General features: G+C 36.1%; 1 protein-coding gene across 1 annotated transcript; it reads left to right on the plus strand.

Moving 5' to 3' along the window:
- Positions 1–6083: 6083 nt before the first annotated feature.
- On the plus strand, positions 6084–15080 carry LOC133460747 (BOLA class I histocompatibility antigen, alpha chain BL3-7-like). The gene is made up of 8 exons (XM_061741493.1): positions 6084–6201; positions 7266–7532; positions 9103–9384; positions 11335–11619; positions 13485–13586; positions 13833–13850; positions 13977–14044; positions 14262–15080. Exons 1-7 carry the CDS (start codon positions 6150–6152, stop codon positions 14018–14020), a joined length of 1050 nt encoding a protein of 349 aa, XP_061597477.1. The 5' UTR covers positions 6084–6149; the 3' UTR covers positions 14021–14044; positions 14262–15080.
- The last annotated feature ends 195 nt before the right edge of the window (positions 15081–15275 follow it).

Here is a 15275-nt window from a genome sequence, read left to right on the forward strand (position 1 = left end):
AAACATTTCATTACACTTAAAACAAGAGTCATTACCAGAAAAATAACTTGTTATTTGACAATTTTCACCTGTTTCAAGTAAATTTTCACTTAAAATAAGTAGAAAAATCTGCCAGTGGGACAAGATTTATCTTCTCATTACAAGCAAAAAAAATCTTTTTCTACTTATTTTAAGTGAAAATCTACTTGAAACAGGTGAAAATTGTTGTTTTTTCCAGTGATGACTCTTGTTTTAAGTGTAATGAGACTTTTTTTTTGACTAAAAATTAGTCATTTTAACTAGAAATAAGACAAATTTTTTCGTTAAGATTTTGAGTTTTTGCAGTTAGGTTATTAAAAGATTTTAACTTTATATAAACACTGCAAAAACTAAAAATATTACTTATTTCAAGTGAACATGTACTTGAAACAGGTGAAAATTGTCAAATAACAAGTTATTTTTCTGGTAATGACTCTTGTTTTAAGTGTAATGAGATTTTTTGACTAAAAATTGAACATTTCAACTAGAAATAAGACAAATATTCTTGTTAAGATTTTGAGTTTTTGCAGTGCATGACAGTTTTTTTTTGCCATATTTAGATTTTGCGCAATTCTGGTGGTAATGGATGTGCGACTTCTGCTCCTCCAAAACGCCTAAATCCAGGTGTTTGGTGGAGAAATCTGAATGTAACCTCATGTTTGTGGTGTGACTGGGCCTTAAAAGTAACACGAACTATATGGTAACTTCTCTTTTTTTAAAAAGCTAACTTAAAGCCTTGTACAGTAAATTCTAGTAAGTGTACATTATCTATGAAACATAATAATTAGTCAAAAGTTTTGAATTACACTTTTCATACCAAGGAATCTGTGAACAAAGGGTGTTTTTAAAGTTTTTGTTGGGAGTTTGTAGAGAGTCAGACTGGACAAACAGACCAATCCTCCAGTACGTCAACGACAAACCTGCAAAGTTGAGCTGCTCACCTTGTATGAAGTGAAGGGGGGCAGACGGTTCCAGGCGGGGGGCGGTGGACACTTCACACCAAGGGCTAAATCCAATTATCTGTGCGTCTGTGCTCTGTACAGTGTCTGCTTCCCACTTTCATTTCTTCTATCTGTTAAGAGGCATGCTCGTGCATATTTTTTAGTTTGTTTTTTTGTATTCTTATGTAGAAAGAAAATATAAACCTGCAAGGAATTTCTGCAAAGAAAAGGAAGTTTCGTGTTATATGTAAAAAAAAAAACAAACAAACACCATTTTGTTGAATATTGTCGTGGGAGATGAGGTGACCATAATGATGTCATATTTTGTAAGATATTTTTTTGTTTCTCTGGCGGTGAGGTGGTGGACGTCCTGGCTGGATTCACTCGTCATGGGGTTTCTGGGACTCGTGCACTGCAAAAACGTATTTATAGTCTTATTTCTAGTTAAAATGTCTAATTTTTAGTCAAAAAAAATCTCATTACATTTAAAAAAAGACTCATCACTGGAAAAAACAACAATTTTCACCTGTTTCAAGTAGATTTTACCTTAAAATAAGTAGAAAAATCTGCCAGTGGAACAAGATTTTTTTGCTTGTAATGAAAAGATAAATCTTGTTCCACTGGCAGATTTTTCTACTTATTTCAAGTGAAAATTTACTTGAAACAGGTGAAAATTGTCAAATAACAAGTTATTTTTCTTTCTTTCTTTCTTTCTTTCTTTCTTTCTTTCTTTCTTTCTTTCTTTCTTTCTTTCTTTCTTTCTTTCTTTCTTAAACCTTTAATAAGTAATAAAAAATCTCATTACACTTAAAACAAGAGTCATCAAGATAACTTGTTATTTGACAATTTTCACCTGTTTCAAGTAAATTTTCACTTAAAATAAGTAGAAAAATCTGCCAGTGGAACAAGATTTATCTTCTCATTACAAGCAAAAAAAATCTTGTTTCACTGGCAGATTTTTCTACTTATTTTAAGTGAAAATCTACTTGAAACAGGTGAAAATTGTTGTTTTTTCCAGTGATGACTCTTGTTTTAAGTGTAATGAGACTTTTTTTTTACTAAAAATTAGACATTTTAACTAGAAATAAGACAAATGTTTTCGTTAAGATTTTGAGTTTTTGCAGTTAGGTTATTAAAAGATTTTAACTTTATATAAACACTGCAAAAACTCAAAATAATACTTATTTCAAGTGAACATTTACTTGAAACAGGTGAAAATGGTCAAATAACAAGTTATTTTTCTCTTAATAACTCTTGTTTTAAGTGTAATGAGATTTTTTGACTAAAAATGAGACATTTTTACTAGAAATAAGACAAATACTCTTGTTAAGATTTTGAGTTTTTGCAGTGTTGTTCTCCGATGAACAGACATGATTGATTATTGATTGATGCTTTCTGCCAGTCATTTGTAGTGTTTCCATTAATGTGCTCACCTGTTAAAGGTTTATGATAATAATTACTCTTTTTGTTTAGTTTTTTTGGTCTTTGACTACAGTTTATTATTTTGGTCTCTGTGAATTTTAATGTATAATCCAAAAATTTCAATATTAAAACTTTCTTGTGGAATTAAAAAAAATAATAATACAAAAGCAAAACCTTTTAATTAATGGGAACAAAACACTGATGCAATCAAAGAGAAAAGACGAGCCGCATGATGATGTCGGAAGCCACTGTTGGTGATGTCATAGTTCTCACATGATGTCATGGCGTGTGTGCGAATGTACATGCGTCCGTTTTGATTTACGTGCCCACATGTGTATCAATCTCCCTACTGTCCTTTTCTTAGGAATGTCAGTCCTCACATTTTGACCGAAATTGGATCATGTTTTCAGGACACGTAGACATTTAGTCCCACGCTGCGATCGTTTTATTCGTTCATATCAACCTTGTCATGAAATGTCGAAGATTTGTTGTCGTTTTTTCTACTTTAGAGACACATTCATCATTCACAGATGTTTTTTCATCGAGCTACGTTCACCAAAGCGATAACTTGAAAGAGCTGAATGCTAATTGTTAAAGACTTTATTGCGCTGACTTTGGTATCTAAAGAGAAGTGTTAAATGCAGACACGGTTCATGAGCTTTGACACTGTTGTTTGACTTAAACACGTAGTTGCAAGCGGAAGTGTAAGCAACTTACTCATTTATGTTCGTTTTTAAACACAATTTTAAAATATAACATTTTTTTTAAATCCCTTTTTAAAGGTGTAGTAATGACAAGAAGAAAACTAATTATACTCAAGTATTTCTTAGTCATAATTAGGGTTGCAAAATTCCGGGAATTTTCAAAGTTGGAAACTTTCCATGGGAATTAACGGGAATAAATAAGAAATGTACAGAATTGAAGGTTGGCCCTTAACAGGGAACTTAAATATAGTTGGGGGAAATATATTGTAGCATAGTCTTGGCTAAAACAACCAGATTTAATGCAAGTACACTCCTCAATCACATGCACACAGCACATTGCTAACTGCAGGGCTATTGAGGCCACGCTCCCTAGAGGCACTGTGCATTCCTCCATCACATGCACACAGTTTACTGCAGGGCTATTGAGGCCACGCCCCCTACAGGCACTGTGCATTCCTCCATCACATGCACACAGCTTACTGCAGGGCTATTGAGGCCACACCCCCTACATGCACTGTGCATTCCTCCATCACATGCACAGGTGATTTCTTGAAGCCTGGAGGCCACACATTTGAGCTCAAAGCACAAGACTATTGAAGCCACACATTTGAGCCCACGGACTATATAAAGTCAAGTAAGTTTTGATAATATTATGGGGTAAATATATTTGATCTATAATGGTATTAATGTTTAACTTGCAAATATTAAATAAAAATGTATTAACACAGTAGCTAGCTAGCTGGTAAGTTAGGTGCTAATGTTTGGATATGATACAGTTTGTTTAAATTACCCCCAATTTCCAGTTAATTCCCATAAATTCCCATAAATTCCCAATAATTCCCATAAATTCCCATAATTCCCATAATTCCCATGGAAAGTTTCCAATTTGGAATATTTCCTAAATTCCCCAGCTTAACTTCCCATGGAAAGTTTCCGGAAAGTTTCCGGAAATTTACCGGAAATTTTCCACCCCTTTGCAACCCTAGTCATAATAGTTGTTACTGAAGTGAGGAAGAATCTTTGATGACTTGACATTGGATTACCAGTTGCTTTTTCAAGAGATGAAGCAAAAAAATGGGGGTGAAGTTGAGTTGTGTTTGTGACGTCCCGCTCATTTCTCCCCACACCTTCAACGTCTCTTACTGTTGTAATTCACGTTAAGTTAACGGCTGCCCTGATAAAACTGTGTGCCTGTATTTCATGTGTGTTAACCTCAAGGGGGGAGGCATGGGCATATTTATATGAAATCTACTCTGCATACCTCAGACTATCTGTACATTTATTTAAAACATTCCCTTCTATGTCTATTTCCAAGAATATCCCAACAAAGGTCTGACAGATGTGCAACCTTTTTGTTATTGGTGATCATTTCTTGCGTTTGTAGAAACCATATTGTTGAAATGATAACCTGTGAAAAAATAAAATAAATCCCAGTTAACCATATTTGTCTGTTGTGTGATTAAATAAAACATTTTGTAAGTGCGGATTTGCCTCTGATGTTTGATCCTTGTGGGTACCGGGGTCCAGGGCCCAGGCCTCCCTCTCTGCAGCTTCCTCCTCCAGCTCCTCAGGGAGGACAGGAGTTCCTACCGCTGATAAATAGAACGTCTCCATCGTGTCCTGGGTCTGCCAAGAAGAGCTCGCATGGTTGAACATTCCCAAAACTCGTCCGCTGGGAGAATCCCCGACCAGATGCTCCTGGAAAACTCACTCACGCCGGAATCCCTCCCGGATGACTGAAGCTCTCACCCTATTTAGCTGCTAATTGTGACTGTAATAAGGTTATCCTTGAAATTAGTTTAGTTTAGTTTAGTTTAGTTTAGTTTATTGGTCCTTTCAATTCCCAGTACAGGTGTAATTCGTCGGTGTGTACAGAATTTTTTTAAATTATTAATAATAATAATATTATTTGTAATAAAAAAAATGTATTACAAATAATTTTTGGTATATATATATATATATAATATACAATTTTGAAAAAACCAAGGACCAAAAGGTGTAGACTGAAGCTTAAGCTTATGACGCCTCCCCTTTTCACAAAAATGTTTTAGCTTTTACAAACTAGTGCAATGTCATTAATAAATATCATTCCATACAGTATTTGTATAAGCAATAATACAATAATACAATAGTACATACACACACCTACACATATACAGGACTGTCTCAGAAAATTAGAATATTGTGATAAAGTTCTTTATTTTCTGTAATGCAATTAAAAAAACAAAAATGTCATACATTCTGGATTCATTACAAATCAACTGAAATATTGCAAGCCTTTTATTATTTTAATATTGCTGATTATGGCTTACAGTTTAATAAAATTTATCATTTTTTTTCAATTTATCATTTATAAGTTTTATTGCTTTATTATATTTAATAAATATTAAATATAAATCATAATATAAAAGCAATCTAAACTTTATAGGCAGCAACACAGTCTAGAAATGTCAAACTATGGTTGTCTGTACATTTTATTAATACAAAGAAGCTGGTCAGGGAAGACAGTTAAAATATTTAGATATTCTTTACGTTAATGTTATTAGATGAAAACGCTAGAGAACACCGAGAGTTCAATTTTTATATCAGTTTGCGTTTTTAACCTAAAATATTCAATCTTACATCAGCTGTAGGATACACAACCAAACAAACAAGACATTGTTTTATTAGTAGCTCAAGAGACCCGTTTAAAGTATATTTAACACGGATATCTAATCTCTGAGGAGAAATAAACTGCACTTTAACCGTTTTCCTCACATTATTTTTGTATTGTATTAATTTATTTAACTTAATTAAAATCAGTCTAATATATTAATGGTATTTATTTCAGAAAGGTTAGACTCCCATGTGTTTCCACCATGAATCTTTCAGTTTCGTTTCAAACGTCAGTGGGTCAGTTTAACCTGGATACAGGTGACGACGACGCTCAGGGTGAATTCTCATCGGATCAGAAGGAAACTTGCAGCTTTATCTTATCTCTTTTTTCTGTCAGACCCGCTTTCCTTCTCCAACAGAGAGGAGATGGAAAGTACGCCTAACTCCGAAAACATTGCTGAGAGTTACGATGCAGAGACTTGTGTTTTTGCTTCTCTTCGGAGTTCCCGCTGTCACGGCAGGTGAGTTAGAAAATATTTTTGATTTTACATCTAGCCTATACATATAAAATACACGGAGATGGGTGGCTTTCGAGAATGTCTATGTATGCATTTTAGACCGCGGTTGAATTGGTTTGATATTGGATATTGGATATTATGAATTCAACACCCATACAACTTGTGATACATACCACTGATTTTGGTCATATTGCTTGTGATGCGTTCATGGTCATCTAGACTATTGCCGCGTTCCATTTGTCCTCGGAAGTGGGGATTTCCCAGTTCCCAGTCAGAATTTTCAACTGGAACGCCCCTCAAAGTGGGATTTCCCACTGGGAAAGTGGGAGAGTCTTCACCACCCCCGAGTTCACATTCCAAGATGGCTGCCCCGGTTGTAAACAGTAGAAGAGAGCTCTGTAAAAATTCGTAGCACTTCATTCTAGTTTTGGTCACACTAAATCAGTCGTATACAAGTATTGTTCGGCATATATATGCTGCTATAGTGTAATTTACATTTTTCATGTGGTATATGCGAACTACAAACTTGTTTTCCTACTTTGTAACTGGAACGCTGATAACTCGGCTGTGACGTCATTCCCAGTTCCGAGTTCCGACTTCCGAGGTAAATGGAACGCAGCATTAATATCACAAGAGAGTAATTATTATAAAATCATATTATGGGCTGATTTAATGAGGTTTAATGAATTAAACACCCATAAAACAATCAGTGGTATGTATCACAAGTTTTATGGGTGTTGAATTCATTAAACCTCATTAAATCAGCCCATATATATGATTTTTAAATCAGCCCATATATATGATTTTTTAATAATTACTGTTTTGTGATATATAGTCTAGATGACCATGGACACATCACAAGTGGATTGACCAAAATCAGTGGTATGTATCACAAGTTTTATGGGTGTTGAATGTCGAATATCCAATATCCAATATCAAACCAATTCAACCGCGGTGCATTTTAGATGAGATTGTAATCTACATCAGCTGTTTAATTCCCCCCTGAAAGGAAACGATGAGGCTGATATCCTGAAAACTAAAATCTCAACATTCGTTTCTTCTTGCAGTGACTCACTCTCTGAAGTATTTCTACACTGTGTCCTCTCGAGTCCCAAACTTCCCAGAGTTTGTGGTTGTTGGATTAGTTGATGATGTTCCGATGGTTCGCTATGACAGCAACACCAATAAGGCAGAAGCTAAACAGGACTGGATGAGCAGAGTCACAGAGGAGGATCCACAGTACTTGGAGGGACAGACTGGGATCTTTGCAGATGTCCATCAGGTCTACAAAGCCGACATTGAAACTGTAAAGCAGCGTCTCAACCAAACTGGAGGTTAGTTTCTGTTTCTCTGTTTATTGGAAATGTGTTTTTGTATCATCATGTGTTATGAAGTACCACACACACTTAGAAAGAGAATTTTGTTTATTTTGTGTTTGAAACACACATGAGTCAGAGTTTAAATAATCATGAATGATCATGTTTTAGCCAGGGCCGGTTCTAGAAAATGATGAGTAGGGGTGCATCTCAGATCAGAGGGGGTGCACATGCCTGGCACCTTATTCAACACTAAATTATGCATTTTCCCATAATTTCAAGCGGAATGATACTAGCAAAACAAGAATATTTAAAGTGTATTTCAAAAGCTTTATTGCAGCAATATTGCTGCAGAACAAAGAAAATGCTACATTTAGTCTGGGCTACCTCACCCATCAGACAATCTAGCAACAGAAAATAAAAAATAGCAACAATATAACCATAAATATACAGGACTGTCTCAGAAAATTTGAATTTTGTGATAAAGTCCTTTATTTTCTGTAATGCAAAAAATTCATACATTCTGGATTCATTAAAAATCAACTGAAATATTGCAAGCCTTTTATTATTTTAATATTGCTGATCATGGTTTACAGCTTAAGAAAACTCAAATATCCTATCTCAAAAAATTAGAATATTCTGGGAATCTTAATCTTAAACTGTAAGCCATAATCAGCAATATTAAAATAATAAAAGGCTTGCAATATTTCAGTTGATTTGTAATGAATCCAGAATGTATGACCTTTTTGTTTTTTTAATTGCATTACAGAAAATAAAGAACTTTATCACAATATTCTAATTTTCTGAGAGAGTCCTGTAAACTTGCTGGCGTGGTTGTGCTTGAACCACTTCCGAATATCCATCGTTACTTTGTGTTGCGGCTTCTCTATCAAAACTTTAGTGAGCCGCTACTGAGCGGGTCAACACAGTCAAAACAAAAGACAGACGCGGATCCAGCGTCACCTCCAAGTTGATGCAATTTAATGATAGTCCAGCAGATTATAACTTATGCAAAAAGTATTATCAAAAAGGCAAAAAAAAGCATCTTAATTTAATTCTACGATCTGCCCTTTGCAGTCAAAAAACTGTCCCGCTTCCCACTCTCACACTCTTCCCTTCATCTGCAGGTGTCAATAATCACGCATTAAATCACTGCAGCGCTGTTAACGGATCAGTGACGGACACTGGCTGATTTATGGTTCCACATATATATATATATATATATATATATATAAAAATATATATACATCTCCTGACAACATGCATGCTCCAAGCTTGTACATAACTGGCTGCTACATCTACTTCATCCAGCCAGCCGCTCTGCTGCGGTCTCGGACTCGCCGTGTGTCGTCTTGTGCTGAATTAGCAGGACAATCTCAATCCCCTCAAGTGGTTGATCAATTACCTGGATATGTAAATATTAAAGTTGTTTCTTGATTTCACTGTTTTTTTCTCTAAAACATCCACAAAGTAAAAAAAAAAACAACATTTTGTTACATCAGCACATATTTGAGTTTGCAATATATAAATTATTGATAAATCTCTGAGATCTCAGTGTTTCACTGCAGACTTTGTTTCTCTTTCTCAGGTGTTCACATTTTCCAGAACATGTATGGATGTGAGTGGGACGATGAGACTGGAGACGTTAAAGGTTATTATCAGTTTGGTTACGATGGAGAAGACTTTATATCGCTGGACTCCGAGAAGATGGAGTCATGGATCGCTGCAAAACCAGAGGCTGTCATCAGCAAACACAAGTGGGAAAATGAGAAAGCTTGGCTGTCATACTTGAAGAACTACTTCACCCAGGACTGTCCTGAGTGGGTGAAGAAGTATGTGAACTATGGGAGGACCTCTCTGATGAGAACAGGTAGAGTCACATGACCCAACAATTTTAATTAATACAGTTTTTAATTACTTGATATCTTGTTGAATGTTTTACTGTGTCAATAACTCAATGCCTAATTTTACACTATTTTACACAATTTTCATTCCTTCACATCTCTAACTTCTCAACATCTCTTCATTTTTCTTTTTTTCCCCCCACTATCACGTCTCTTATTTGTTACTCCAAGCATTAAACCCTACTCCATCTACAGTATATCTCAAAAGTGAGTACACCCTTTAGATTTTTGCAAATATTCTGTTATATCCTTTCAGGGGATAACATTATCCTACTGAAACTTTGATATAACTTAAAGTAGTCAGTGTGCTGCTTGAATAACTGTATAGATTTATTGTCCTTTGAAAATTACTCAGTACACAGCTGTTAATGTCTAAACAGCTGGCAACAAAAGTGAGTTACCCCATAGTGAACATGTCCTAATTGTGCCCAATGATGTTGTTTTCCCGCCCTGGTGTCATGTGACTCGTTAGTGTTACAAGGATTCAGGTGTAAATGATAAGCAGGGCTGTTAAATTTGGTGTTTTGGGCACAATTCTCTCTGAATGCTGGACAACATGGCACCTCATGGCAAAGAACTCTCTGAGCAGCTAAAAAAAGGATTATTGCGCTTCACAAAGATGGCCTTGGCTATAAGAAGATTGCCAACACCATGAAAATGAGTTGCAGCACAGTGGCTAAGATCATACAGCGGTTTTCCAGGACAGGTTCCACTCGGAACAGGCCTCGCCAGGGTCGACCAAACAAGTTGAGTCCACGTGCTCAGCGTCATATCCAGAGGTTGGTTTCCAAAAACAGACGTGCGAGTGCTTCCAGCATTGCTACAGAGGTTGCAGAAGTGGGATATCAGCCTGTCAGTGCCCAGACCATACGCTGCACACTGCATCAAATCGGTTTGTATGGCCGTCGCCCCAGACAGAAGCCTCTTCTGAAACCGATGCATAAGAAAGCCCCTAAACAGTTCGCTGAAGACAATGAATCCAAGAACATGAGTTACTGGAACCATGTCCTGTGGTCTGATGAGACCAAAATAAACCTGTTTGGGTCAGATGGTGTCCGGCGTGTGTGGCGGCACCCTGGTGAGGAGCACCAAGACAAATGTGTTTTGCCTACAGTAAAGCATGGTGGTGGCAGCATCATGGTCTGGGGCTGCATGAGTGCTGCCGGCACTGGGGAGCTGCATTTCATTGAGGGACACATGAATTCCAATATATACTGTGACATACTGCAGCAGAGCATGATCCCCTCTCTTCAGGAACTGGGCCGTAGGGCTGTTTTCCAACATGATAATGACCCTAAACACACCTCCAAGATGACAACGGCCTTGCTGAAGAAGCTGAAGGTTAAGGTGATGGACTGGCCAAGTATGTCTCCAGACCTAAACCCAATTGAGCAAATGTGGGGCATTCTCAAGAGGAAGGTGGAGGAGTGCAAGGTGTCCAACATCCGTGCGCTCCGTGATGTCGTCATGGAGGAGTGGAAGAAGATTCCAGAAGCAACCTGTGCAGCTCTGGTGAATTCCATGCCCAGGAGGGTTAAAGCAGTGCTAGATAGCAATGGTGGTCACACAAAATATTGACACTTTGGGCACAATTTAGACATGTTCACTATGGGGTAACTCATTTTTGTTGCCAGCTGTTTAGACATTAACAGCTGTGTACTGAGTAATTTTCAATGGACAATAAATCTATACTGTTATTCAAGCAGCACACTGACTACTTTAAGTTATATCAAAGTTTCATTAAGATAGTGTTATCCCCTGAAAGGATATGGCAGAATATTTGCAAAAATCTAAAGGGTGCACTCACTTTTGATATATACTGTATAACTCGACCGTTTAAACTACATTATACATAACCAATTACTGAATTGTTAAACAATACAGAATCTATAATCCATGTTGTGTTTCCTCTGCAGAGCGTCCTTCACTGTCTCTCCTCCAGAAAACCCCAGTCACCTGCCACGCTACAGGTTTCTACCCCAACAGAGCCGAGCTGTTCTGGAGGAAGGATGGAAAGGAGATCCATGAAGGTGTGGACAAAGGAGAGATCCTCCCCAACCACGACGGGACCTTCCAGATGAGTGTTGACCTCAGACTTCCATCAAACTCATCTGAGGACTGGAGGATGTACGAATGTGTGTTTCAGCTGTCTGGAGACAGGGACGACATCGTCACCAAAGGACGGGCCGTGTCCAATAAACGTAAGACTGAACTGAAATTGAAAAACACAGTTTAGATCAGTGTAATCTCTAAGCTCTACAGGTATGGTGTGGCGGGAACCGCCCTTAACTGGTTCAAAAACTATCTGACCAATAGAGAACAATTTGTCCATCTTAATGACTTTTCTTCTAAAAAATCTAAAATCTTGTTTGGTGTACCCCAAGGCTAAATCTTGGGTCCCTTGCTATTCTTAATTTATATCAATGATATGCCTATGATGTGTAAAACATTTCTTCCTGTCCTGTTCGCAGATGACACTAATCTCATCGCTGTTCATGAGGATTTTCCCACTCTGATTAAATGTGCCAATGATGAACTTTCTTCAATTGCCCACTGGTTCCAACTTAACAAACTGACCCTCAATGTCAATAAATGCAACTTCATGGTCTTTTGTAACATTAATGCGTTCTATCCCAAGGAGTTAGCCAAAATTCTAATAAATGGTAATGAAATCCTTCTAGTCAATTCAACCAAATTTCTGGGGGTTATTCTAGATGAACACCTCAACTGGTGTAATCATATTGATCTCGTCTCCAAAAGATCCATGAAGATGCTAGGCATTTTGAGGAATACCTTTAATTCATTCCTCAGCTTACTTAACCCTATATTATAGTTTCTTGTTCCCTCATTTAAATTATTGTAACATTGTTTGGGCAGCTAATTATCCGACTCATCTAAGAAAACTAATCTTATTGCAGAAGAGGTTTCTGAGATTGATCTCCAACTCCTCTAGATATGCGCCATCAGCGCCTCTTTTTCTGAAGTATCGACTCTTACCTATTGATAAGGTGAATGCCTATCAAACATGCCTTTTTATTCATAAGTTTATATACAGGAAACAAGATCTGCCTATTACTTTTCACAATTTCTTTATTCTGACAACAGACTTTCACTCATATCAAACAAGGTTTAGTAACAATAGCTTATCTATACCGTCCTCCCGAACCTCAAGTCACCAATTCAACATTACTTATAGAGGCCCCAAGCTCTGGTCTGACTTAAACTCTTCACTGAGGTCCACCTCCTCCCAATGCATTTTCAAAAAAAATCTAAAGGAATTTTTACTTTCCACAGGAACCTAATTTACTTTCTCTACTCGACTTTTAATTTTATCGACCTTTAATTATATATTCTTTCTCATTGTTCTGCTTTTGTCACATTTTTTGTTCTTTCTTTGTGTTTTTTACTATTAGTTGTTTCAAGTACTTGAATTCCTGTTGCTATTGATCTTTGTCTTTTGTTGTTTAGCTCATGCATGCTGTCTGCTTGTCCTTTGTTTTGTTTTTTTGACAGGGGTGGAACCTTGTACAAGTTCGCTATAGAACTTCGTTCCCTCCTTGCGCAGTGCTTCATGCATCTTTTTGTGCTAAATTAATAAACTCTAAACTCTAAACTCTAATAGTGCTGGAGTGTACGATCAGCAGTTCATAAACCCCTGATGTACAAAATTACATTACTTCCAGGATTTAGATATAACTTTTATAGTTCTTTAAATTTTTACCAAGTTATTCAGGTTGAGTTTTAATGGATTGAAATTCTTTTATAAATAAAATCATGAATCTCTAAAATAAGATCAGAGAATGAGACTTTACGTGAAACCAAACTGAAGTTTTCAGCTGCAACATTTGTTCAACTGTTGCAATTTACAAGATCTTAGAGGCAGTTAAATAAATGGATGAACACATGTGTGCCATTAAATTTCATATTTCAGTTTAAATTAGGTTTAATAGCTAAATGTGCCAACAGAAGGAAATGTAGAAAAGATGAAAATTTCTTTGTGACTGTCACCAGTTCAGTTCATGGACGTTTGTTTAATAATTAGGTTATTTATCCGTTTTCTCAACAGCGAAACCAAGCAACATGAATCTCCCCATCATCGTTGCTCTGGTTACTCTCGCTGCCGTCGTTGTCGCTGTGGTTGTCGGAGTCGTTCTTTACATAAAGAACGGTAAGAAATCTTTGTAATCTGTCTTTCATTATATTGATTTTAGACTTTCAGTTGATATTTTTATTGTCAATGCAAAAGTGAAAAATATGTAGTTAACGAGTCAGCAAAATAATTTTTACCAAACAATAAGAAGTGTAAGCACTGCTAGAATCAGGAACATTTGCAGTAGAATATGAATAATCATGATGTCTAGAGGTTTTTTGAATTGGAGCAACTGAAATAATATGTATTTTCTTTCTATTTCAGACAAACGTTCTCCCTCTCGTAAGTAAAACCTGTTTTTTTAAATCCACTCATCTCCAATGAATCTTTTTTTCCTGCAGCATCACATGTTTGTTTTAGATTCAGATCAGATCAGGATGTGAATTAACTTTATTCTCCTTCTTACAGCTGAGAGCCAAGAGAGCAACAAGAAGATGCTTCCTAAAGCCTGAATGACGAACAAAAACCTGAACACAGTGAGTTCATTTATGTGTTGAACAAAATATTAAAAGAACAATCACAGAATAATAACGACTGCACGTGAGAGCATTTTAATCAACTGCTAAGCAGATGTAAACATTTGTTTGTTTAATAGAAGCCTCACTCAGTATTTTATAGAAGGGGTGAAAATAAATATAAAATTAAATTCAAATATTATTTCAGAAGCTCTTTCCATCATTTTTATCTTCTCAGGTTCTTGGAAGAAGTTTGAAGTGAAGAAAGAAACTTCATCACCAGATTCTCCATAATATATTAATTAGTTGTTCATTTCATCAGTGGATCGAAGAAACATTTGGAATGTTGTTATAGATTAGAAATGAAACATGCATTATTTTTTGATCGGAATTCAAAATAAATACAAAAAATTTAGATAAATTGTGTTTTTCTTAATTTGATATAATATGAATAGTGTAAAGTTCTCCAAAATATTTTGAAATATTGGTAAATTAAATAAAACTCACTCTCTGTTCCTCTGTGGAGAAAAACAACGTTCCAATGATTTTTGAAAACCACAGAAATGTCAGAACTCTCTACAAACAGTCTAAATTACTCATTAACAGGTTCTGTGATTGTTAGATGAATCCACTGAGTTGACTGGTTTTACTTTATTTTTTCTCGTTTTGGGGTTTTACTACTTATCAATGAATCATTCATGATTATTGATGATGCAAAGTTACACATGCACAAACATCTGCATGAATTTATTCCTTGTCTCTATTATCTGTATCATTAAGGTCTGACTTCATCATAATATCATCATAAATGTGTATAAAAGTGTAAACTGGAGATTTTAGACATCAGTCGACTGCGTGACTCCTGATAAACATCCCGTGTGATTTGATCAGATTGAGGTCGTCAATAATCTGCTCGTCTCACTGGAATAAACAGGAAATGAGTTTTGATTGATTTTGACAACTAACTTCATTTAGTTACCACTCAACAAAACTTTTTATAATCTGGTTATTGCTGTGTCATTAAAACATTAATTTAATGTTCATAAAAGTTTGAAAATAAAATAATATGTGTTGTTCATCTAAAAGAAAATGGCCGGGTTTCCCAGATCAGTTAAGTAGTTCTTAACAGCAAAAGACTTCTTTCAAACCTTCTTAAGGAGCCTGTGAAAGAAAAACGCGTTTCCCAGAGTTGCTCTTAGCTTAAGAATCTCTTTCATTAAGAAGGAAATGAAAGATGCTGCTGACCCAGTCT

The sequence above is a fragment of the Cololabis saira genome, chromosome 15, assembly GCF_033807715.1.
Source record: "Cololabis saira isolate AMF1-May2022 chromosome 15, fColSai1.1, whole genome shotgun sequence".
NCBI lineage: Eukaryota > Metazoa > Chordata > Actinopteri > Beloniformes > Belonidae > Cololabis > Cololabis saira.

Coding starts and splice junctions, on each gene's coding strand:
- LOC133460747 (XM_061741493.1), top strand. CDS start 6,150: ATGCAGAGACTTGTGTTTTTGCTTCTCTTCGGAGTTCCCGCTGTCACG. Junction 6,202..7,265: donor AGTTCCCGCTGTCACGGCAG/GTGAGTTAGAAA, acceptor TTCTTCTTGCAG/TGACTCACTCTCTGAAGTAT. Junction 7,533..9,102: donor GCGTCTCAACCAAACTGGAG/GTTAGTTTCTGT, acceptor TCTCTTTCTCAG/GTGTTCACATTTTCCAGAAC.